The sequence below is a fragment of the Canis lupus genome, chromosome 19 (genome assembly GCF_011100685.1).
Source record: "Canis lupus familiaris isolate Mischka breed German Shepherd chromosome 19, alternate assembly UU_Cfam_GSD_1.0, whole genome shotgun sequence".
NCBI classification, from domain to species: Eukaryota; Metazoa; Chordata; class Mammalia; order Carnivora; family Canidae; genus Canis; species Canis lupus.
Genome location: NC_049240.1, coordinates 51,815,342 through 51,841,954, shown reverse-complemented (window position 1 = coordinate 51,841,954; position 26,613 = coordinate 51,815,342). Strand labels below are relative to the sequence as shown.

At 35.4% G+C, this 26,613-nt stretch overlaps 1 protein-coding gene across 22 annotated transcripts in view; it reads right to left on the bottom strand.

Moving 5' to 3' along the window:
• Nucleotides 1–26,613, bottom strand: part of MBD5 (methyl-CpG binding domain protein 5) — a 226,469-nt gene that overhangs the window by 56,414 nt on the left and 143,442 nt on the right. For 15 of the 22 annotated variants that reach the window (XM_038565140.1, XM_038565160.1, XM_038565161.1 and 12 more), the window contains 2 exons: nucleotides 16,450–16,623; nucleotides 4,496–5,169 (listed from right to left, as the gene is read on the bottom strand). In XM_038565140.1, the coding sequence (XP_038421068.1) occupies nucleotides 4,496–4,608 (113 nt within the window). In that variant the 5' untranslated portion in view covers nucleotides 4,609–5,169; nucleotides 16,450–16,623. Of the gene's footprint in view, nucleotides 1–4,495; nucleotides 5,170–16,449; nucleotides 16,624–21,932; nucleotides 21,955–26,613 lie in introns of those variants that run through there. The other 7 variants (XM_038565152.1, XM_038565153.1, XM_038565154.1 and 4 more) reach the window with 2 other exon arrangements.

The window sequence follows — 26,613 nt, the reverse complement described above, 5'->3', positions numbered from 1 at the left end:
GAGAAAAAAAAATAATAAAAAAGAGAACAGTTTAAGAAATTCCTGAAACAAAAGGAAAGAAAAGAAAAGAAAAAAGTCCCGAATCCCTGAAGCAACATTAAGCAGACTAACATTCACATTATATTTAGGGGTTGTATAAATAGAAGAAAGAGAGAAAGCATTGGAAAACTTATTTGAAAAAATTATAGTTGAAAATGTCTTTGACCTGGGGAAGGAGAGACGTTCACATTCAGGAAGCACAAAGAATCCCAAACAACATGTACCTACAGATCTATATCCAGACACATTATGATTAAAATGTCAAAAATTAAAGATAAAGAAAGAATCCTTAAAAAAAAAAAAAAAAAGGAAAAGCAATTAGTTACATATAAGGGAATTCCTATAAGACTATCAGCTGATTTTTCAGCAGAAACTTTGTAGGTCAGAAAAGAGTGGCATGATAAATTCAAAGTGCTAAAAAAAAAAAAAAAAAGACGCTTACAACCAAGGATATTTACCTGGCAAAGTTATCAATCAGAATTGAAGGGGAGATAGAGTTTCCTAAAGGAGCAAAAGCTAGAGGAGTTCATCACAACTAAACTGGCTTTACAAGAAATATTAAAGGGACTACTTTAGGTGGAAAAGAAAAAGCCATGACTAGAAATAAGAAAATATATGAAAGAAAAAAAATCTTACTGGTAAAGGAAAACATATAGGAAAGGTCGTGAATCAACCACTTATAAAGCTAGGATGAAGGTTAAAAGACAAAAGTAGTAAAGTCAATGATATCTGTAATAAAGGATACACAAAATAAAAAGATGTAAAACATAAAATGTGGATAGAGGAAAGGAAAAACATAATGCTTTTGGAATGCTTTCAAACTTAAGCGACCACCAACTTAAAATAGATTGTGATATGTATTGACTATTCTAATATGAACCTCATGGTAACCAAAACCCAAAAACCTAAAATAGATATGCAAAAAAAAAAAAAAAAAAGGGAAAGGAATCCAAACATAAAACTAAAGAACATCATCAAGTTACAAAGAAAGATAGCAAGAGAAGAAAGGAGAAGAGTAGAACTACAAAAATAACCATGAAACAATAAAATGGCAATAAGCACACACTTATCAATAATTACTTTAAGTGTAAATGGACTAAATGTTCGAATCAAAAGACACAGGCCAAATGGATAAAAAACAAAAACAGAACCCATCTATATGCTGCCTATATAAGAGACTTCAGATCTAAAGACACACAAAGAGACTGAAACTGAAGGGCTGAGAAAAGATACTCTATAGAAATGGAAACATAAACAAAGCTGGGGCAGAGATACTTATATCAAACAAAACAGACTTAAAACAAAGGCTGTAACAATAGATAAAAAAAAGGAAATTACAAAATGACAAAGGGATCAATTTAACAAGAAGATATAACACGTGTAAATATTTATGTGCCCAACACAGTAGCACCTAAATACATAAAGCAAATAGTAAGAGACAGAAAGGGAGAAACTGACAGCAATAGTATAATAGTAGGGAACTTAACACTCTACTTACATCAATGGATAGATCATCCAGTCAGAAAATCAATAAGGAAACATTGGCCTTAAACTACCCACTGGACCAGAGGACTTATTAGATATATACAGAACATTCCATCAAGTGCACATGGAGCATCCTCCAGGATACATCATGTCAGGCTGCAGAAGTCTCAATAAATTTAAGAAATTGAAATTATATCAAGTATCTTTTCCAATTACACGTATGAAACAAATGTAAAATCAATTACAAGAAGACAAATTGAAAAAACACAAACACATGGAGACCAAACATCATGCTACTGAACAACAATGAAGAAATCAAAAAATATTTTGAGACAGATAAATACAACATCCTAAAATTTATGGGATGTAATCAAAAGCAGTGTTAAGAGGGACGTTTAAAGTGATACTGTTCTGCTTCAAGAAACAAGAAAAATCTCAAATAAGGATTTTAACCCCACACCTAAAGGAACTAGAAAAAGAACAAACAAAACCCAAAGTTAGTAGAAAGAGGAAATAAATATTAGAGTTTAAATAAGTGAAATAAAGATTAAAACTTAAAAAATTGAAAAGATTAAGGAAACTAAGCACTGGTTCTTTGAAAACATAAACAAAATTGATGAACATTTAGCTAGATTCATCAAGAAAAAAAGAAGAGAGCACCCAAATAAATAAAATATCAATGAAAAAGGAGAAAAGACCCTGAATAGCCAAATCAATCTTGAGAAAGAAGAATAAAGCTGGAGGTAATCATAATCCTCATTTCAAACTTACTACAAAGCTATTGTAATCAAAACACTATGGTATTATCATTAGCACAAAAGCAGACACACAGATCAATATAACAGAATTTAGAGAGCCCAGAAATAAACCCATGGTTATAGGGTCAATTAATATACAACAAAGTAGGTAAGAGTGTACAATGGGGGAAAAGACAATCTCTTCAATAAGTGTTGCTAGGAAAACTGGATAGCTACATGCAAAATAGCAAAACGGGATCACTTTCTTACACCATACACCAAAATAAGCTCAAAACTGAAGACTTGAAGGTAGGATCTAAAACCATAAGACTCTTAGAAGAGAGTAAGCAAGTATAAGCAGTAAGCAAGCTCTTTGACATCAGTCTTAAGCAATATTTTTTTGGATCTGTCACCTCAGGCAAGGATAGCAAAACTAAACAAATGGGACTGTATTAAACTAAAAAGCTTTGTACACAGTGAAGGAAACCATCAACAAATAAAAAGGCAACTTACTGAATAAGAGAAGATATTCACAAAAGGTATACCCAATAAGGGGTTAACGTCCAAAATATGTAAGAACTCATACAACTTAATGTCAAAAAAACAGATTAAAAAATGTGCAGATGACCTGAACAGACATTTTCCCAAAGATATACAGGTGGCCAAGATGCACATGAAAACATGCTCAACATCGCTAACCATCAAGGAAATGCAAATCAAAAGCCCAACAAAATATCTCCTCACAAGTGTCAGAATGGCTGTCATTAAAAAGATAAGAAATAACAAATGCTGGTCAGGATGTGGAGAAAAAGGAACCCTGTGCACTGCTGGTATGAATGTAAACCGGAGCAGCAAGTTTGAAAAACAGTATGGATCTTCCTCAAAAAATTAAAAATAGAAATACCATATGACCCAGTAATTCCACTTCTAGATATTTAACCAAAGAAAATGAAAACACTAATTCAAAAAGAGATTTGCACTTCTATGTTCATCAGCATTATTTGCAATAGCCAAGATACGGAAGCACCCTAGATGTTTACAGATAGATGAATTGACAAAGGAGATGTGGGACACACATCCCTCAGTGCACCCACGCTGGAAAATTAGTGATAAAAAAAAGATGAAACCTTGCCCTTTGTGACAAGGTGGATGAATGAAGAGGATAGTAAGCGAAATATGTCAGAGAAAGACAAATACTGCATAACTTCACTTATATGTGGAATCTAAAGAACAAAGTAAGTGAATAAACAAAATAGAAACAGACTCATAGATACAGAAAACAAACTGGTGGTTGACAGAGGGGAGATGGGTAGAGGGATGGACAAAAGACATGAAGGGGATTAAGAGGTATGATCTTCCAGTTATAAAATAGGTAAGACACAGAGATGCAATGTACAGCACAGGGGATAGTCAATAATATTGTAATAATCTGTATGATGATAGAGGGTAACTGGACTTACTGAGGTGACCATTTCATAATGCATATAAATATCGAATCACTAAGCTGTAGTAATAAAACTAATACAATATTGTATGTCAGTTAAAAAAAAAAACCCTTGAAACTTGCTAACGGTTCAGTTATTCCATTCAACTTGGACACAAGATATATGTCACCAAAATTTAAAAGATCAGACATTTGCATTTTATTTGTAGGATTTTTACTTGTGAGATGAAGAGCCATCTCCAACATGACTTTTTCTTTTTTACTATTATATGCAACAGAATAAAAACTGCACAGAAAAAACAGGGAAATTATTTTTAGTTAATATCAGGAATTAAGAAGACTCATGACTAAAACTGCCTACAGATAAAAACACTCAACTTTACATCAGAAAAGTCAGCTGAAGCACTAGACGGACAGAATAATATTGTCCAGAGATATCAGGTCTATTTCTAGGATTTTACTTTCTCCTGTGAATGTGGTAATGATGCTTATATGTTTCTTTTAGAAAACTTCATATTTTTCTTTATCCTCGTTACAGAGATAAACAGAATGACACCTTATATAAACACAAGTAATGCATAAAAAATTCTCTCTTGTAACCTAAGGCAATTTACATTGCAAAACAGGACAGCATAAAACACTCAAATATTTCCAGCACGAAGGTCATTTATTCAAATTTATGTGAGGTGCTGTCAGTGATGGTATTTTGCTCCCTCAAAGGAACAGACTCTACCTTCTTAATTTCGGGATTGCGAACTTGGAGGAGACCACAGGTAATAATAAGGCTCACCTGACATAAAGCACTCCATTTTGATCCACACGCCGCTGCCAACCCACAGGAACTTGTATAGCTGGAAGACCTCCATCTTTGTCCCCTCCGTCACAGTCCTTGCCTCCATTCATTTTCTGTGTCTGCTTGGGACTCTCCAAAGATATCAGCAATAAGATGATATCCTTATATTACAGGGCATGATGGCCTTCAAAAATGGCCAATGCAGCACAGTTTTTCCCAGACTGTACAAAATGCATTGGGAAGCTTCGGCTCAGTTTGGAACCAAGTCCTTGAAATCTGCCATTGTGGAAAAAATCAGTTTCCCATTATAATCTACATTAAATAAACAATATTTAATTCCTAAGGATGGTCTACATGGGTAAAAATGAGTGCTTCTGACTAAGGAAAATCATATTCGCCAATGCTGGTACCTGCCTGGATTGGGGGAGGGGAAGAGTGTAAAGTTTTTAGTTCAACATTTTGTCTTGAACCTTGATGTCAGACTAAAATAACCTCTATTGTCTAGAGACCGGTCTCATTTTTACAGTGTGAGTCGGTTAATATTTCCAGGTACTACCCGCCTTTAGAGGCCACATTCTTTAAACTTTCTCTTCATCTTCCAATCTGAATCCAAGATGTTGCAGGTTGGTTCATCTGATGTTTTCATGTCTTCAAAATTCCAATAATGCAGCCTGAAACATATGTAAATGTGTAAACTGTATATTTAATATTGAAAAACTGAGAAGTGCACAGTTTTAAAAATAGATTAAACTGCTAAGTGCACCAAGCCACTTTGATGTCCTCTGCAGTCAAAATCACATGTCAAATTCGTCTTGTTTTCTTCTTCCAACTTGATCTACTCACTCTAGTTAAACCAATTTGCTTGCTCTTCACCACATGCAACTCTCTAATTAGAGATAGGTGCATAATCATAGCATTTCACAAATACACAAACACACACACACATGCACACACAAGGCCTCCCTACATTAAAAATGTATCTATCACCTCATGTTCTGATAATTGGAAAGTTTTGTGCTAACCCAATTACATTTTATCACTCTTTAATTGTACATATGCTTATGATTTTCTTTTCTAATCATCATATTGGCCTAAAGGAGAAAAAGCTTCTTTTTTTTTAAGAAAAAATTAAAAGAAAATATACAGTACATTTCCAGATACAAGAAATTTCCCCCACTGTTCTTGAATAGAAGAGTGGGAGTTGCTTTATAGTTAAGATTTACAAATTCCCATCTATTATGGGGTACTCTCTTACTTCCTTTATTTTTTATTTATTTTATTTTATTTTTTTTTCTTACTTCCTTTATTAAGTCACAAGGTCCTGCTTGGGGGAAAATATACTGGCTTGAGACAACAAGCAATCAGTGCTAATGTGGAAAGCTTGAAAGAGGTCATCTTAATGGAATTGCTAAGAAAAAAAGGTGGCAAATAAAATTTGAAAAGATTTAGTACTTAATCCTAACGGAGAATGTAACAGTGGCTAGTGTTACTTCTTGTGGTACATAAGCCTTTCTATCATCAATTTAATATGTAGTGTGTAATTATTTTGTGGGCCCATGAAACTATACTAAGGGATGAATGAAAAAAATCATTCTACTGTTATATGAGGGAGACACGTGGCTTGGGATAAAACTGTCCTGTGACAGCACCATCACAGATTTTTTAAAAATGCCGCACTCAGGCAACTTAACTGAAGGTGAAGGTGATATGCTCTGGAAAACTGTTAAAAGGCTTAAGAGTCATGAAAATATTAAAACTGTTTTTAAAAAATTTAAAAGATTTATATTTTAGAGGTTTAAAATATGTATGCATAACTTAACAAATTAAATCGTGTAAATAAAGACATAACTACTTTATCCGCGTTCCTAAAACCCCGCATCATTTAAGGTAGCTCCAAACATTTTTGGGGCTGTCTTCATTGAGGAATCAAGAGAATGCCTCAAACTAAAAGGCATCATGTATTCAGGCAAGTGCTCTATTTGCAGCCCGGGCTCGGAGACAGATCGAAGGTGCTGTAATGAAGCATATACTCATTTGGCTGAAAGTCACAGGCCACGGGCATGGGTGTTGTAAACATCAACAGGCAATGGGAAAGTGGCAAAATCTGTTGGGAAAAAATGTGAGGTACAGGGAAAAGTACCCAGTAATAGCATTCCCAGTGATGTCTCAAGCTTAACATCGCGGGGGCCACTCCACTGAGTCTACGCTCCTCACAAAAATGACCCACTTGTCTCTCATTCACTGCACTTTTAACCAGTCGGCAGCTACTGCGCATGGGGTACCATGCTGCGGCAGTCCAGAGACGGGGGTCACTTCTCTGTCCACGGCCCGGTGTCATGTTTGGCACCGAAGAGCTGTTCAGTGTGGACGAGTACAAAGAAAAGGGGGAGCAAAGATGAGAAAGGCTGGAGGGAGCAAGAAAGGGGTCAGTCCCTCAGCGGCCTTCCCCTCGCTGGTTAATGATGGGAAAGACACATTAATTTTGTGTCATCCTGGATTCCCAGTTTTGCCAAATAGTAAGAGACCCTGATGATTGAACCTGTGTTTTTTTGTTTGTTTTTAAAGATTTTATTTATTATTCATGAGAGACACAGAGAGAGACAGAGAGGCAGAGCCACAGGCAGAGGGAGAAACAGGCTCCATACAGGGAGCCTGACGTGGGACTTGATCCCAGGACCCCAGGATCACGACCCAGGATGAAGGCGGCGCTACACCACTGAGCCACCCAGGCTGCCCTGTTTGTTTTTTTTAATTCTTTTTTCATGCTCATTTTATTACCTTGCTTTTCCCAATAAAATCTGTTCGGTGGTCTGTGATCTTTAGATTGGACCGGCTCTCAATCTCCCTACTGTTGAGCTCTCTGCTCATTGGATGCCTATTTTCTTCTCTTTTCTTAAATTTTATTCATTTGTTTGACAGAGAGAGAGAGAGAGAGAGAGAGAGAGAGAGAGAGCGCACAAGCGGGTGGAGCGGCCGGCAGAGGGAGAAGCGGGAGAGCCGGACGCAGGGCTCGATCCCAGGACCCTGAGATCATGACTTGAGCTGAAGGCAGATGCTTAACCAGCTGAGCCCAGCCAGGCGCCTCTATGGCTATTTTCTTTCTTGTTTTCCTTTCTCTCCCTCCCTCCCTCCTTCCTCCCCCTCTCTCTTTCTTTCTCCTGCATGTGACTCCAACTTCCCTGTGAGACCGGCTGGCTCACTCCATTAAGTAAATTTGTGGATCTGCCAGATAATAACACTGGATTGATTCCTGCCAAATGTCTCTCTCATATTTCAGCAATGAAAAATACAAATATCTGATGGCTGGGTTTTGCTTAGACCAGCAGTTCTCAGAGCACGGTCCTGGGACAAACATCATTATTGTCAATAATGCCCGGGAACTTGTCAGAAATACAAATGCACAGGCTGGCACTAGATTTAACGAATTAGAAACTCTGGGGGGCTGCTCAGTTCTTTAGGAAGCCCTCCAGGTGATTCTGACGCATGCTCAAGGTGAGACCCCCGGGGGGAATGACGCCCCTGCCTCCCTGCCCAGGACAGGACGTGGCCCTTCTGTATCTCCACATGCAGGCGGCCAGCCCTCTACTCCCTTTTGGCCCTGGGAGGCTCATCCTTCCTTTGCTGATACTTCAGCCTTCTAGAAGGAGCGCGACTCCAAGAGCCTAAGGGACTCCTCACAGAGCAGAGGTCCAGTAACTACCCAGTTATCATTTATTTATCTGTAATGGCCCTGATTTTCTCAACATTCATTTTTTTGAATTTGGAAAATTCAGAGATGTCTGAAGGTTGAAAATTAAAATTGAAATGTAATCTCACTGCTGAAATAATAACCACTGCAAATTTGAATGTACTTTCTTTCGATCATTGTTTTTAGAAGGCTTTAAAAGCACACTTTAAAAAAAGAATTTATCATAAACAATACACCGCCACTCCAAATTCACAATGTAAGCATTTTGTCAGTTTTGCTTATTTTTAAAAATAAAGCACTATTACAGATAGAATTAAATACTATCTCTCTCCCCACCCCACCTCTCTCTAGTCCTATTTCCTTCACTCTTACCTTAAAGGCAACCACCCTCATGAATCTGCTCCTCATTCTTCCAGGCTACGGGGAAGCATGCTTTTTTATACGTTTATTTACTATGTGTATATGTAAACAATATTTGGCATTGTTATATGTGTTTTAAAATTTTTATATAAACACAATTTCACATATGTATCAATCTGCAACTTGATTTTTAAAATTCAACAGTTTTTTTTTTTTTAAGATTTTATTTATTTATTCATGAGAGACACAGACACAGGCAGAGGGAGAAGCAGGCTCCATGCAGGGAGTCCGACGTGGGACTCTATCCTGGGTCTCCAGGATCACGCCCTGGGCGGAAGGCGGCACTAAACTGCTGAGGCACCCGGGCTGCCTTCAACACTGTTTAAGAGCTAGCTCAGTTGAGATACACAGATATGTCTCTGTTGCAGAAATATAGATCCAATTTGTTAATTTTTACCATCTGAATGGTATTGTATCATGTGAGTAGAGAACTATTCATCTATTGATATATCAATCATATTAATGTTAGGTTGTGGGGTCTGCACATTCTCAACTTTTCAGACACTGCCAAATTGTTCTCCAAAGCTGTGCTGATTCCAAGTTCTTCCCATGTTATAAACACATCTTTCTCCTTTAAATATTTAATTATTACCACTTTATACTTTATTTTCATGCTGAGCCTTTTCTATGGCATTAAATCCTTTTTTCCAAAATATGATTTTTAATTGCTGGATAGAATTCTTGAGGATAAACATATATATGTAATTTATTTACTTCCCTTTTGTGAACATAGACCTTTTCCTGAATTTTCACAACTACAAATAAATCTGAGATAAATATATCTGTACATAAATCAATAGCCATTTTGTTAATTTACTGAGAATTATTTGCTAAAACAGAATTGCATAATTTTAGGATCCTTGATAAATTTCTTAAAGTGACAAAAAGGTAGTTTTGGGAAAGCATTTCAGGCCATAATTCTCAAACTTTAGAAACCCACGTATATCCTCTTCTGCTAAATATTAAAATCTTCTCTTTGGCTCTAAGATTCTGATAACCTTATTACTTAGACCCATCAAACAAGATTAAGTCAGGCTTCATTTTTATAGTTTATATTGTAAAAACAATAGTTTTCCCTCTTTTCTTTATATAACATAAGAAACTATATATCTATAAGATTTTTCCCTGAAGATTCCATTATGACCCACCTTGTTTATACGGCTTGGTTTAAGCCTAATAGAAGTTAAAACAGAAAAGATTCTGTGATATGAAATGTATCTCCATCTTACTAACACTCAGGACCAGGGATAGATCTTACACTTAGGACAGAATTTAAATTTATTTCATAAATAATTCTGGCAGCAACAATAATAAAATTCAAAAAGTGGTGTGTGTGCATGTCCTGAGGAGATCTACCACAATTCTACCAACTTTTTTTTTTTTTTTAAGATTTTATTTATTTATTTATGAGAGACACAGAGAGAGAGAGAGAGGCACAGACACAGTCAGAGGGAGAAGCAGGCTCCATGCAGGGAGCCCGACATGGGACTCAATCCTGGGTCTCTAGGATCTCGCCCTGAGCTGGAGGCAGCACTAAACCACTGAGCCACCTGGGCTGCCGTCCACCAACATTTTGGTTTTCTTACTTCCTTTCAATATGTAAATTAGTCTGAGAATTGGCTTTTGGTGAATTGAATTTAATGGCTTGATTTACTTCTCTGCATTGGCTTCCTCTTACTATTCGGAATTCAAATTAGATGTCACCTCCTCCAAGGGACTACACTATAAACCACAGGTAATCTCTCAGACTTTGTTAAGTAAGTCACTGATATTTCTCGTCATCCATTTGTTTCTTATCACTTATTTGTTTGTTTATTGGCTGTCTCTCCCCCGTGGGAATATAAACTGTCTTACAGCAGGGACATCTCTCTAGGTCCTTCTTTTGTTCCTGGTTCCACTAGTGCCTGGCCTGCAGTAGGTGTGTAAGTGCTTCATGAAAACTGCATATTCTAATTAGTCAACATAGTTCTATATTCTGATTTTTGTCATGGAGGCTTATAAAGATTTCTTTTTTTAGCAATACATACATCTAAAATGAAAGAGGGGTTTTAAATGAAGTCAACAGAAGAGAATGAGTATGAATGTTGACAAAATATACGAAAGATTTTTCACTCTAAATCTGTCCCTGATCTCATAATCTCTGAGCGATAATTTCGGTGTAGAAAGTGTGATAGGGCTTCTCAGAAAATTAACACATGGACTTTATGCTTTATTTGTTAGGTGTATTAGTTTTGTTTATGAAGTGGTTTATATACAGATTTTAATTGGATTAATAAAGAAACCATTAAATAAATCCAACAATATAAAAATCAAACCCATATTTCAATAGGATGCTAATTAATGCAACAGACCTTTTTTCTTCATCTGCTTTGCTGACATTCTTGTCAACCTAAGAATACACTCACTACTTAATGCAGTGTTAAATGTATATTTTAAAGTTATACTCAAAACATCATGATATCATCATGTGACATCATGAAGCTATTCTTCATAAATCTTTCTGAATAACAAACATTATAAATTCTTTTGAATTATGTCACACAAAATTGACTAATGGTAAAAATAATAAATTGATTTTTGAGTCATTGGATTATCATGAGTAAATTCTATTAAAATGTTTATAACGGGGGCCGCCCCAGTGGCTCAGCAGTTTAGTGCCGCCTTCGGCCTAGGGCGTGATCCTAGAGACTGGGGATCGAGTCCCACGCTGGGTTCCTTGCATGGAGCCTGTTTCTCTGCCTCTCTCTCTCTCTCTGTGTCTCTCATGAATAAATAAATAAAATAATAAAAAAAAAGTTTATAATGGCATCACACATTGATCGTGTGTGCCCAGTGGGGTTCCTTGGTTACATAGTATGATATAATGAATACCAGATAAACTGCTGATTTATCAAGGTAAGACTATGTAAATCAGGTAAAGTACCGATATTTCATATATTATATGTCTAACTCATCATTTATACTTTCTATGCTATGATTATAAACTTAGCCTTTGAAATATTTAAAGTTAAATAAGAAGTCCATTCCATTCTATCATTTGCAAGTGAATGCCTCATGTTCTCCAATTGAGAACAAGTCTCACATAAAACCTACCTCTATACTTAAATTCCAAAACAGCATGTATACACCACGACAGATACGACTGGAGTAAAAAATAACACCAGCATTAGCATTTTGGAGAGTAAAGTCTGAGTGGCTACAACATTATTATCATTTGATTGGGTAATAAATGGATGTACTCATAATCTTTCCATCATTATTAGTTAAATTATGCTTGTTAGAGTAACCCTAAATCACGTTTCTCCTTTTCAATTATCTTTTACCCTCATATCAATTATTCAAACAGCTCCTTCAGAGCACTTAGCCAGCCCTCATATCCAACCTCCCCATCTGCTTCACCTTTCACCTATTTATTCAGACTATGCATTTTTATTTATGAGCATATTTATCTTGTAGTTACATCTTTTTTCATTTTGAAAAAACTTCCCCATAGATTATCCCTATATTCATTCTGGTTATTACTGCCATTTGGTTATCTTCATTGTACAGTCACTTTTTCTAAAACATACTTCTCAGATGCATCTGATGTAAGGCTCTATCAGGCTCTAGTTACCCTAAATTAGCCTCAGTACATTACATTGTTTTACACACTTGTATCAGGATACCATAAGCACTTCTTTCCTGCCCTGATTACTGAGGCTCTCTAGTTTAAAATGTCTTTGCCTTTTTAGTGCAGAGAGGTATAAATGTCTACAACCTATACACGAGGGGTCATATTCATGTAGGAAGGTTACATTTTTTCACCAACTCTGAAGGTATGGGGATAGGCTCCTTAGAATGAGGCTAGTTCTCAAAGTTAAGGTAACAAGCATCTTGGCCTATGCCCATCTATGGTTAGGGGAATTATTTATACCAGGCCATTTCTTCCTACTAGTATTAAGCAACTTACACATTCTAGTCACATAGAACCTTTCAGAGAACTAAATGATGAGTATAGTGGACTGCAACTGGCCTCAAATATGTCCTAGCTCCGTTTATCAGGAGGTAGGATTTAGGAATCCACACTTTGAATCTGGGCTGGCCTTGTAACTTGCTCTGACCAATGGAATGTGATGGATGTGCTACTGTTTAAGAGTGGAGTCTAAACCTCGAGAGGCCTTGCATCTTCCACTCTTGCTTCTTGGAATCCATTGTCACAAGGACAACCTGAGTTAGCCCACTTAAAGATGAGAGTCCAGGTGGAGAGAAAGGTCCAGCCAGTCCAGCTAAGGGCCCAGACATGTGAGTCTAGTCAACATCATGTGGAACAGGGATGAGCTGGCCCAGCAGAGCCCAACCTAGATTGCCAACCCACAGAATCATGACTATTTTTTCAAATAGCCAAAAATTATACCAGAAACAACCTGGAGGTCTAAAAATAGGGTTTTATGTAAATTAATTACTGTATTGAGAAGCTATGTACCTCTACCCTTTATTAGCTTATGACCTTGGGCAAGTTTTAAAATTTTTTCCTTTACAAAACAGACAATAGCCCTACAGAATGGTTCTGTGGATACAAGTTAAAAAAGTCTTAAACCAGTGGCCAGCACACAGTAAGTAGCCAAGTTGTTATTATTTATGCATAGCTATTAAAATCATGTTATGGAAAATTTAATAGCCCTGGAAAAGATCCATGATATTATCAGGTGAAAAAAAATACTACAAAGTTGTATGTATAACTATAAATCTTCAATTACAAAAATGCTGCTACATATGTAGATGTAGGAATAAAGCAGCATTATCTTCTCAGTGGTTGTCTCTGGGTAGCAGGAATATGAATGACTTATATTTTCTTCATTGCTTTCTGTATTTTCAAAATTTTCTAGAATAAAATGTCTTTACAATCAGGAAAAATATTATCTCCAAAAAACTATGTATTATATTCACAGATAAGCTAATTAATGTTTCCCTAATCCTTAAAAGCATTAGGGAAAACTTTTTATTGGAAATAGTCACAAGCTTTGTGTCTAGTATTATGCTATTAATTCTCTTTCTGTTTTAGCCAAGTAGAGAAAAATATATATGCTGCATTAACCTGGGTGCTCTAATTACTGAAAAGAAAAATTAAGACTATGCCTTTGACTAAAATGCTTCAGAGTGACACTCCTAATTTTCTTCTTGGAATACATCTCCCAACCCCACATTCTTGTTCTTCATTAAACCAAATTCTAGGGGCACCTGGGTAGGCTCAGTCATTAAGTGTCTGCCTTCAGCTCAGGTAATGATCAGGCTCCCTGCTCTGTGGGGAGTCTGCTTCTCTTTCTCCCACTCTCCCTGTTTGTGCTTTTTCTCTCTGCTAAATACATAAATAAAACCTTAAAAACAAAACCAATTTGTTTACCTCAGTTTAAATGTCACTTTCGCAGAGAGGCCTTCCCTGGTTTCCCCAATCATTATTTGATTTTCCAAGTCTAAATTGGGTACCCTTACAATTCTTCCTTACAATATCCAGTAATTCACATAAATTACTACACATAACTGAGCTTTCTTTTCACCCTTGCCATTCTACTTGAATGCAAAGAAAGAGCAATTGAGACAGTTAACTTCAAGTTAAAGCTTTCCATTGTGCCTTTAAAAATATTTAAGGAGGGCATCCGGGTGGTTCAGTCAGTTAGGTGATTAACTCTTGATTTTGGCTCAGGTCACGATCTCAGGATTATGAGATCCAGCTCTGTGTTGGGCTCTGCACTGAGCGTGGAGCCTGCTTAAGATTCTCTCTCTCCCTTTCCCTCTGCTCTTCCCCCCCACATGCTCATGCAGTCTTTCTCTCTAAAAAATAAACAAATAAAAAATAAAAATAAAAATATTTAAGGAAGTAGTAAGTGAGGATCTGTATACATGTGTAGAAAATACTATGCATTTACTTTAATTTTTTTAAAAAGAGATTTTATTTATTTATTTAGAGGGAGAGAGAGAGAGAATGAGCAGGGGGAGGGTTAGATGGAGAGGGAGATGCAGAGAATTTCAAGCAGACTTGCAGTGAAAGTAGAGCCGAAGGTGGGGTTCATGTCAGGACGCTGAAATCATGACCTGAGCCAAAACCAAGAATTGGATGCTTAACTGAGACACCCAGGTGCCCCCATTTTATTTTCTTAAAAGCTGAAAAGTGCATAAACACCAGCTCCCAAATACATATTCTGTAAAGAAATTAGAGAACTGTTTTAGTGTAGTAATAGGTTTTATCAGAGTATCTATAAAGTAAATTGATAAACTCACTATACTGAGAGAAAAATTATTTATGATTTCTTCCTGCATATTAGCCACCAGCAGAGTTTGCTATTTTTGCTTTTTGATAGTACAGCGAAGTTTCTCCTAGAGAATATTTATAAAAAACACTTGTCTGCATTTACATAATCTATTTTAGAGTAGACTAAGCAAATTTAAGATGTGGAGTAACTTCCACATCTTATCTGTACATTACTGGTATTTTGGCTACTCCGGGAACAGCTCAATATATATAGGTCAAATCATTGTTGAGAAATGATATACAGGAGCAGCGGAGTGGCTCAATGGTTGAGCATCTGCTTTGGCTCAGGTTGTGATCCTAGAGTCCCGGGATCGAGTCCCACGTCAGGCTCCCTGGATGCAGCCTGCTTCTCCCTCTGCCTGTGTCTCTGCCTCTCTCTCTGTGTCATGAATAAATGAATAAAATCTTAAAAATGATATACATCAATATTGCTTGTTTCCCCAAAACTGTACTAAGAATGAGACAATTATGAATTATGCCCATTTGGGGCTGTATAACATATTTAAACAAACTGATATTTACATGCCCCTTAACTTACAAATGTTTAGCACTCTTCAGTTCATCTGGCAATGGACACCAAGGACCTACTTGAAGTAATCAGTTCTGTAGAGAGATAATGGTGCCCCCTAGTAACCTTGAAAATCAGCTTACTCAAGGTGGAAATAAGATTTCCCAGCCCTTGTAGAAACCCACCTGAAGACACTGTCTCTAAACATGTAGCAATATCTAGGAAAACTCACATCCAATCAGTGCCTCCAACAAACGTAATTAAATGTAAAAGATAACTATAGTCTAATTGTTCAATAAGGTCTCTCAAGAAGGAAGGGAGGAATATGGTCTCTGTGTGGATTCTATAAACAGGAGTCCAAAGCATACAATCTATAAGTCCCATGAAATAAGTGATATTTTATTGTGTTTATTAGCTCACACATCAGGAACAATATGAATGTGTAGTAATACCTGAAGGTATTTTATGGTGTCATATGAAAAGTCTCTCAAGAAGACTCCATTTAGCATTGGACTACTCACTAGAATGCTGAGGGAGGCAGAGAAAATATAGCAGCCGAAGAAAAGTTATGCACAAAGTATTCAGGTTGGAGAGGAAGGGAGTTTCAGTATCATAAAACCAGGCACAGAGTATCTTAGAGAAATGCTGAAGAAAAGTAAAACCTTTGGAGAACAAGGTCTCTAATTTAACAAATAGTTTTTTTTTTTTGAAGATTTAATTTATTTATTCATGAGAGACACAGAGAGAAGCAGAGACATAGGCAGAGGGAGAAGCAGGCTCCCTGCAGGGAGCCGGATGTGGGACTCCATTCCTGAACTGGGATCACACCCTGGGCCAAAGGCAGATGATCAACCGCTGAGCCACCCATGGGTCCCTAATTTAACAAACAGTTAAGCAAAATATAAGACCAAGTCAAACAAGAGGACTCTGGGCCAAATTCCACCTGTGGAAGCTTTTGGCATGTACACAGTTTAAGAAAAATAAAACGAATTAGTTGATAATATTTAAATTAAAAGATTTCACATGAAAATTTGCATTTCCTTCTTTACCTGAGAAACCGGACAATTTGGTAACACTAGGTCAACATTCCTGCCTTGCAACAATTATCTGGAACGGAGCAGTGGCTGCTCCTTCAGAAAGGACTTGGCTCTCCAGTTCAGGGCAGTGGCTTCCTGCTTCATTCCCACCAGCCTGGCCTCTGTAGGCACTTGGGTTTCCAATCTCTGGAATAGAAAGGACCTTGAGATAAGGTTTGATGGACTCACTGTAGTCCTTGACAAGGAGTACAACTTATTATTATTATTTTAATGACCATTTAACCTACACTTCATAGTTTCTTCACAAAGGTGGAGAATGAACTCTCAGTGGATCATCATGCATTACTAGTATGTGGAGGAGTGCTAGGAAGACAGCTAAAACCAAGAGCAAACAGCTACTTTTCTTGATAAAACTGTGATGACTCGGAAAACCGAGGTGATTTTTGAGTTAGAGAGGTAGAGGGTACACAGAATTCTCAACCAGCTTCAATCTTCTATCTCCCCTTCTTTCTCAGTTTTGTCATTAGTAATACCACATTAACATTATCTCAAGAACTCATCTTGGGATCAAAGAATTATGGAACCAAATTGTACATTACCATTATTGAGTTATAAAATGCCATTCCTCTCTCCAACTTTTAACTCTTTCAGCAAAAAAGAAAAAAAAATAACTTATAAGGACTTTCAAAAGTGCACTTGAGACCTTATCACCCCTTACTCTATTTGACAAGATTCTTTCTCAGTCAGGGCAAAATAATCATTGAGACAGTGTGACTCATTTTGTTCTATTTCTACAGCTAAAGAACAGCCTTCTCATTTTTGTTGGATTTCTTAGGTGCTCTGATATCATTAAATTCATAATTTGGGTATTAGGTACAAGTATTTCAATGAAAGCAAATAAACAAATGGGTTATATTTGCCTTATAAGCTAATTTCTTGTAAATACAGATCTGTATCAGACCCTAGAGGCGTATCACCCATGAGAGCAATGGCAAATACACTTTTTATTTTATTTTTTTAAAGTAATCTTTGCATCCAACGTGGGGCTTGAATTCATATGACTCTGAGATCAAGAGTTGCATGTCTACTGACTGAGCCAGCCAGGCACCCTTAACTTCTTTTAATTGGAAGAGTAAGGACCACATCATTGGACCATAATCACTGGACCATAATCATTGCACAGTGTCCTCCTTCATCTTTAGGTATTTCCTGATAGCCAGCCTACTTGTTCTTTTCTCTTTTTGGTTTTAGGCCAAAGGGGACAGGGGAATGTGTGTGTATAGGACATGGTATACAGCTTGCTGGAGCTTCGCTATTCCTCAGAAAGCAGCCAAGAGAGACGAAGGAGCAACTAAGGGATGCGGGACTAAGATTTAAATAACTATATTTCTATAATCCTGATATTTTAAAGGTACTCCAGGCATTAGATAGTTTTAAGTATTTACTGGCCATCAATTACATGTGAAGCACAGTAATGGATACTAAGGAAGTAGACGTAAAGAGAATACACGCCCAGGAGGTGGAGGGTAGGGAGTGGGGCAATCAGGGAAATCGGTAATTACAACACTGAATGACAATGGTTACAATAGGGCTAAATATGGAGTGCCAAAGCACAAAGAGTTAGTCTAGTTTTCAGGGAGAGAAAGAGGGATGCAGAATACATTTAAAGATGAACTGAAGTTAGACAAAGAAAGATTAGTAGGAGACCTGAAACTTCACGTAATCCATGCAAATGATCTTAGTTCCAAAAGATTAATATTAAAGATTTCACATTTCTGTCTGATGATAACAATTCCAATATTGTACTTATTTTTAGCTGGTATGCAAGCATAAGGGTCTCATTTTATCAGAACTTTTAACCTTGAGATGGGATAAGTGATGAAGCATTAATGAATATTTTCCACAGGAAGATCTGGATGCCTGCCTCATGCCTGAAATAGAAAACGGTGACTTGACATCTAGATAAGCAAATATCGTTTTCTAGAAGAAATACTATCAAAGGACAGTGATTCACGTCAATAAGAAAGTATTATTAGATGTGAATGCATTGGAAGCAGAGGCTAAAAGGAGGAAGATGTGGATGAGGGAGTCTTAGCCTGCAGATAAAGTAGTTCAAAACCATATGGAAGTATATCTCTTAATAAAGAGGTTCATAAGCAATGAAAATAAGATGACTACTGTTTTAAAGCTATTCTAGACAAATATATAAATAATATTAGCTGACTTCCTACCATCTTCTGGGAACAGCACTGAGCATTTTATACATACATACATTAACTCGTTTAATCCTTGTCACAACCCTATAAATAAGTACTATTATTTTTTCTTTTCCTAGAGTTAAGGAAATGGAGGCAAGATAAATTAAGTAAGTTTACCTTCTCTTTTCCCCTCCGGTAACTTATATCCTTCTTTCCTATTTTATTCTTTTTCTCCTTAGTGTTTATCACTAACATACTATATATTTTACATTTACCCTATTGTTATTTCCCCCGACAAGAACATAAGCTCTGCAAGCACATGGCCATATAAGTCATCACAAAGACAAAAGTCCTTATAATTTTTTGCTTTAGGTTCAATACTCCTTGAAAGCTGGCTGTATTTCAACTTTTTTTATTTCTCATAGCAGATAGTACACAACCTTACAAATGCTGGAGCCAAAAATATTTGAGACTGAATGATGAGCATTATTAATCAGTAAGCATGTACTGAGACCTTGTCATGCTAAACACTGCAACTGTCACTGTCGGATAGAGAAGTACAAAATACCATCAGTGTTCTCAGAGAACTTAATACCTAGGAACAGAAAAAGGTAGAGGCATGAGGAATACCCAGGCTACAAATGAAGAAGGCCTTTGCTACTTCCATTCTTCAACCTAATGATGTCTAAAAATGCTTATTCACCTCCTCCCAAGACACTCTAGTAGTTTGCTGCCTTAAAATTTCGTGGAAATGCCAGGATTGTTCATAACTCTATGCCTTTGCACATGTTGTTCCCTGGACATTGAAAGATTTCCTTCTCCGTTCCTTTTTTTTTTTTTAATTTTATTTATTCATTCATGAGAGACATGGAGAGAGAGAAAGAGGCAGAGACACAGGCAGAGGGAGAAGCAGGCTCCATGCAGGGAGCCCGACGTGGGACTCGATCCCAGGTCTCCAGGATCACACCCTGGGCCAGAGGCAGCGCTAAACCACTGAGCCACCTGGGCTGCCCATCCTTCTCCATTCTTGAAGCAACCTTGTGCTCTTTAAATTCTAGAGTCAATTCCTCCTGGTAGCCCCCTCTAGCCTCCTGCTCAGAGTTACTTATTCATTCTTCTCTCATCTGACAGTGCTGTTTACATGTATGTAGCAGCATGGCTATACTGTTTTATGTACACACATTGCCTGTTTCATATAGCTTTGTTTCTGTGGTTTCCAAACACATTACCAGGTATGCACACCATGGTATGCAAACAATATGCTTTGAGCTGAATTGGTTTTTCTCACCTTTCAAAACAGTAAAGAACTTTTTTACTCCCCTAAAATATAGTCATAAAATAGAAAAATTCTTTTTAGTAATCTGTTAAAACCACCCAGTGATATATGAACATGGCTAATTGCAGTTGTGCATTCAGCCAAAATCTAATGGAGGCTAAATAGAATCTACTTTTATTCTATTTTCAGCACAATTTCTAAATTTGGAGACTGTCTACAGTGCCTAGATGAGAGCCTGGCACAAAGAGAATTACTTGTTGAATAAATGACATGAATGTTTGTATACAAACTAAATGCCATGGCATGGTAAAAATGTACTATAGAAACTCAGAGATGAGGTAATAAATGATAGAACAGTGAGCTAATGGTTAGGAAGTTTGGAATCTGAAATTTTCTAGCTGTATGCAACTTTGAGTAAGACACTTAACCTGAGCTTTAATTGTTCAATTTGTAAAATTCATGGGTTAGGCTGGATCAGTATTTTAAAAATTATTTTAGTATATGTCTCTTTTATCTAATGAAATCTAACTGGAATCTACATCATATAAAACAGAAAAAGAGACTTACTAGTAATAATTCTTTTTATAAGACCAAATTATAATATTACTTGTTAAAATCCACCAATGAAAATAAGGCACTATTTTGATTAGTAAAAAATATGAAATCAAGAGATATGAATGACAGTTGCAATTTTAAATCATCTTTAAAAGAGTGATTTTTGTACTTTGGCTTTATAATATTGATACAATTCTGAATACCACAAAAAAGCTATTGCCAAGGGTAACTCTTTTTAAATAAAAAAGTGAATTTGGCTTTGGCAACATTAAGATCTTTGCAATTAAAATGGTCTAGAAGCTTGAAGGAAGGAAGAGTAAAGAAAATTTTGTTTCCAAAACTGAATGAGTGTATCTAATCACTACTCATGTTTCTGGGCATAAATGTAAAATATGGGCAAGAAATACTCAAAACTAAAATCAAGCAAGAAAATTTCCTTTAATACAATATTATCATATTAATTTGCCATCACAAAACTGTTAAGGAGTGATAAGGATACATGGCAGAAAGCTGCCCCTATGTCATGCCTGTATTTATTCAATGAAGCATATGTGCTATAGCAGTGCTTTTACTTGCATAACTTGATTTGGATATATAATAATGAACTCAAGTTTTTAAAAAGCCCAGCTAAAAGCTTAAAAATAAAAATGCATACTCATAAGTTCAAATATGTATATGAATATTGGTAGCAAAGTTTTAGTCAGCAGTTCGTAAAATATAAACTAGTAGCATGGTTTATTTTTGTTTCACTATGTGTTTATGTGCTTGTTTCATGATGTGTTTACAACTTGGTATAACATATCTGAGTAAACACATTACTTTTATTATGGTGTTAATATATTTTTAAAATTTAAATTTGTGTCCAACATTTGGAAAACTTTGAAGAATCTCTTCTGAGCTGGTTGTTCTTCTGGTTCATCCAATTCTACCATTTTTACCAAAGCTAGAAAAGCAAGAAAGACTTCAAAGATGACTTCAATTTTTTCAATTCAATCTTATATATGTTTACTGAGATTAGACTCCCTTGGAACATGAAAAAGCCTGGTATCAGATTGAAGTTAAGAATTGTGTTAAGAAGTATCATGAACATAGCTTTATTATTATTTTTTTATGAACATAGCTTTAAAAATATGTCCATCTTCCTTGTATAAGTCGAATCTCTATGTACGTAAGCTCAAAAGAGTTTTGGTATCATAATCCATGACATTCTAACATAAACACTGCTGGTCTATAGGCATCTTAACTTAAAAATGCAATCTCATTCCTATGTAGTTATTTGCTGACAATGATATCTGTCAGATGGAGAATAACTTGTCAGTGGTTTTGCCATTATTTACTTGAGGAACATATTCTGGTTTGAACTACAGAGGAAACTCACTTAACCGACCTCTACTTAAACAAATCAATCAATTTATCAAAACAGCATTTCTATTTGAAAACAGACAAATGTTTACCTCTGCTCTTACCATTTGAGTTGTATGTTTTCCAATATTAGTTGTGTTGTTTCCAAAGCTGTCTGAGTCAATAACATTTGCTGGTTAGGAATTTATTAATATTTCGTAAACTAATGAACATAAGCATAAAAAGAGAATGACTGTTTCTGTGAAAATTAAGTTGAAAGCATAATGCTTAACACCAGCCTCCTAAAAATGAGGTCAAATAAGATGGGAAAGTGGAAAGTCTCCAGAAGGCGGGTAACCCTAAAAATCTTGAACAATTCTGTATTCAGATTACTTTGCAAGTGAATTCTTGTTCCTCTCCAAAGTTAAAACAAAACAAAACAACAGAAACAAACCACATTGATATAAAGACACTGTTGTACTCCAACAAGTAAACTCATCAGGAAAGGCTTTGATCCAAAAAATTGTTGATTACTTTTAACTATAGAAATTACTTTTATTATAGATTATTTTGAACTGATGGTTACTAAAAGGGAGGTGGTGGGGGGATGGGTTAAATAGGTGATGGAGATTAAGGACTGCACTTGCTCTGATGAGCACAAGGTGTTGTATATCAGTGTTGAATCATCAAATTGTACACATGAAACTAATATTACACTGAATATTAACTAACTAGAATTTAAATTAAAACTTAAAAAAATAAAAAGATTATTGGCTGAATGTACATTTATAGATTGAAAGATATACGTATTTTTATTGATTCTCTGTTTAATACATCTTTTTATTTTTAAATTTTTATTATTTATTTATTTTTAAATGCATCTTTTTAATGAATAAATCAACTACAAGTTCAGATTGTGATGGATAAGAGGACTTCCCTATTACTGTTACAAAAGCAATATTTGTGACTGAGAATATGAATTAATGTTGAAATGAAATTGTTTGGGACTGAAGGTCTATTTTCATTTGATTCTCATTATTTTAAAACCACATTGATAAAGAAGTTATTATATAATCATTCAATGAAGAATCTTTAGTGAGAAATAAACTTTGAAAAGAGATATATCTAACAATCTCCTAAAAATAACTGACACCAAGAAATGACAGGATTATAATCAGAAAGTAATTAATTCACAGTCAATATACATTTCTCAGAAACTGGTACATAGGCAAGAAGTTAATAAAGATATAAATGATTAGTACTACATAAAATGCTCAATCTAATGGAAAACACAGAGGATTATACAAATCAGTAAGAATTATAAATGCACATTTTAAAAAAGAGCACATGATATGGAAAAAATTAGCACAGTATCATGGTTGAGAGCATGGGTTCTGGACCCAGACTAGTGGAATTAAAATTTCAGCTCTATTACTTAACGTAGACTTAGGATAACTTACATTTCTGTCCCTCAGTTTTCTCATTTGCAAATTGAAGATGATAATTATACCTAATACATAGTGTTGAGCAAATTGAATAAATGAAGGACTTAGTGCCTGGCCCATAGTCAGCACTATGTAAATATTTGGTAAATAAATAAAAATAACTGGCCACAAAGACAATCTCAAAGATTCCAAACAACTGAAATCACATAGAATGTATCATCTGATTAATTTCCATATAGAACATCTTAAGAAAATAATATTCCCAAATACCTTTGTGTTTGCAAATTAAAAAAACAGTGATTCATATATAGGCAGCCTTGAAAGTCAATATGAGGTCAGTGATCATATATTTATGGCATAATCCAAAATGTGACCTTATTTGCCAGAATATACTTTATCAGACAAGACAGCAATATAAAAAGAGTTGGATTTCTGGGTTACTGAGCATAGGTATGGAAAAAGCAAAAACAGAATAGATCACATTTGCAATTTAATATCAAACTGTTCTAAAAAATATACACAAATACCCATACAGAGTGTGAGAATGATAAAGCAAATATGGCAAAAATGTTAATTGTTGAATTTGTGTTTATAAATAATACATATAGATAAAAGATTATTTAATAAATAGTTTGCATATACTATTATAACTTCTTGATAAGTTTGAAATCATTTCAAAATACAAAGTTTTAAAAACGTAGGGAAAACACAAGACAGAGGGGCAATGAAGTTTGAAATATGGCAAATGTGTTACTGAAATTATGGAAAATAGAATATAAACCAGATTCTCTATAAAATAAAATCTAATCTAGAATAGAATCTAAAGGTCTATATGAAGGTAAAGAACATGCAATACAGGTATAAGGGAAGGAGGAAAGGAAATGCAAGTAGATAAAAGGCAGGAGAAATAGTCTCACCTGAAGGAGTTAAAATGCAGACCCAAGAAAATTATAAGGTAAAGTAATTAAATGCTCAAATAAATAAAGGGCAAAGTAAAGTTCCGTAGAAAGGGCTAAGGTACTTTTGAATTTCTTCCTTACTTTGCCCAACTCCCTCAACCACATGTATCAGTTGGAATAACTCAAATTTAAGGTAAAGACTGTTTAGGAAGTAAGGAAAGAAAGAAGGAAAGAAGGAAAAGAAAGATGTGGAGGCTATAGAAACTGAGAAAAAGAATCCATGTGCACAAATGGAGAAGGGTGAAATTTGGGAGAGGCAACAGGTAGAGAAGGTAAAACTTTCTGGAGAAGTGGATAGAAATGGGCCCCTTCATAGTAGGTATATGTGTGAAATTGGATTGGTCCTATTGACTAATGAATTGGTTTTGCACATTTATCAGGAGAAGTAACTATTGTATGAGATATAGTTAACAAATAAAGAAATAAAACTGTCAGGACTTGAAGTCAATGTGATTATTTATTCAGAAAGCTCAGACTGAAAAATTATTAGAGCCAATGACAACGATTTTTAGAGGGTAGCTGGGTATAAAACAACATACAAAAAAAAAGAAAGGGATAACTGTCCTATCTACTAGTAAAAATATTAAAAAGCTGTAGTATTGGGGCACTTGGGTGACTCGGTTGGTTGAATATCTGACTCTTGGTTTCAGCTCAGTTCATGATCTCAGGGTCATGAGATGAAGACCTGCATCCAGCTCTGTGCTCAGTGCAGAGTCTGCTTGAGATTCTCTCTTCCTCTCTCTATCCCTCTCCCAATCCATCCCTCAGCTCTCATCCTCTCTCTCCCCTCAAATAAATAAATGAATAAAATTTAAAAATAAATCAATAAAAGTCATAGTATTGATTCAATAATAGGCAAGTAGTGTACTAAAAGGGCGTGGCCATGAATAAACCTATAGATATGCAAATTTAGTTCATCATACAGGTGTCATTTTAATTCTGTAGGAAAATGATGGCCAATTAAATACATACAGTTGGGATAACTGGATACCCATTTGGAAAAGAAGAATAAGTTACTTCCATAACACATCTAATTCATAAAAATACACTCCAGGTGATTCAAGACTTAAGTAAAAAACAAACACAAATCAAACTAAAATATAAATGCATTAAGGCAATATAAAAGAATATATTAATGTGTGCTAATTTGTGCTATATTTATGAAGGACTTTTTTTTTTTTAAAGATTTTATTTATTTATTCATGAGAGACACAGAGAGAAAGGCAGAGACACAGGCAGAGGGAGAAGCAGGCTCCTTGTGGGGAGCCCAACATGGGACTTGATCTTATGACTCTGGGATCATGACCTAAGCCAACGGCAGAGGCTCAAACACTGAGGCACCCAGGCATCCCTATGAAGGACTTCTAAAAGAGATGAAAAGCAAATGCCATAATGAAAAAGACTGTTCGGTTTGACTACACCAAAATTTAAAACTTCCATTCAGGGGAAGAATCACAAAAAACTTAAAAAATAATTGAGAGGCTGGGGAAAATATTCAGAACATAATTAACAAAGTATTAATATTTGGAATGTATTAAGAGCTTCTAAAATTAGTAATAAAAAGACAGAAAGCCCAAAAGAAAAATGGATAGTAAATAGGATAGGTAAAGAGGTAAAGCAAAAGGCCGATCAATTTAAGAAAGGATACCCAATCTTAGTAGTAATTGGAAAATGCAAAATAAAGTAATAAAGAAGTATCACTTTTCACTCATATGACATGTAAAATGAAAAGATTGGTAATATCAAGTTTGGTTGAGTATGGGAAAATGAGTGTAATAAACTACTGGTAGAAGGACAAACTGTAAAAAAAAAAAGAAGGACAAACTGTTACCTCCTTTTAGGAGGGTAATGAATCAATATCAATATGAGTTTAAGACATGCATATCCTTTGAAACAGCAATCCCTCTTGACCATGCATGGAAAATAATCAAATATGTGCACAAATAATAATGTAAAATGATCTTCACAGTAACAGGATCATTAGAATGAAAAACACAAAACAGCCTGCATGCCTATTAATTAGAGAATAGGTAAATAAATAATATAACATTTATAATATGGAAGATAATATAACACTTAAAAGAGGTAGTTCTATAAGTGATACGGGAAGATTTCCAAGACATACTGTTAAGTGAAGAAAAGCAAGTTGAAGAACATATTCTAAGTGTAAAAACATTTAAGTGACATTTAAATATCACACATAACAGAGTACTTTTAGTATCTATAGATGGTGAAATTGAGTTCCCTTTTACATAAAATACCATGAATTCCCATCCTTTCTTTCCTTGGGTGGTCTTAGTAAAAATAATCTTTGTATCTTAATCTTTAGAGACTAAAATTACAAGTTCAAACAAACGTGGACTCAGTACCCACTATACAAGTGCTCAAAAACAAATTTACAT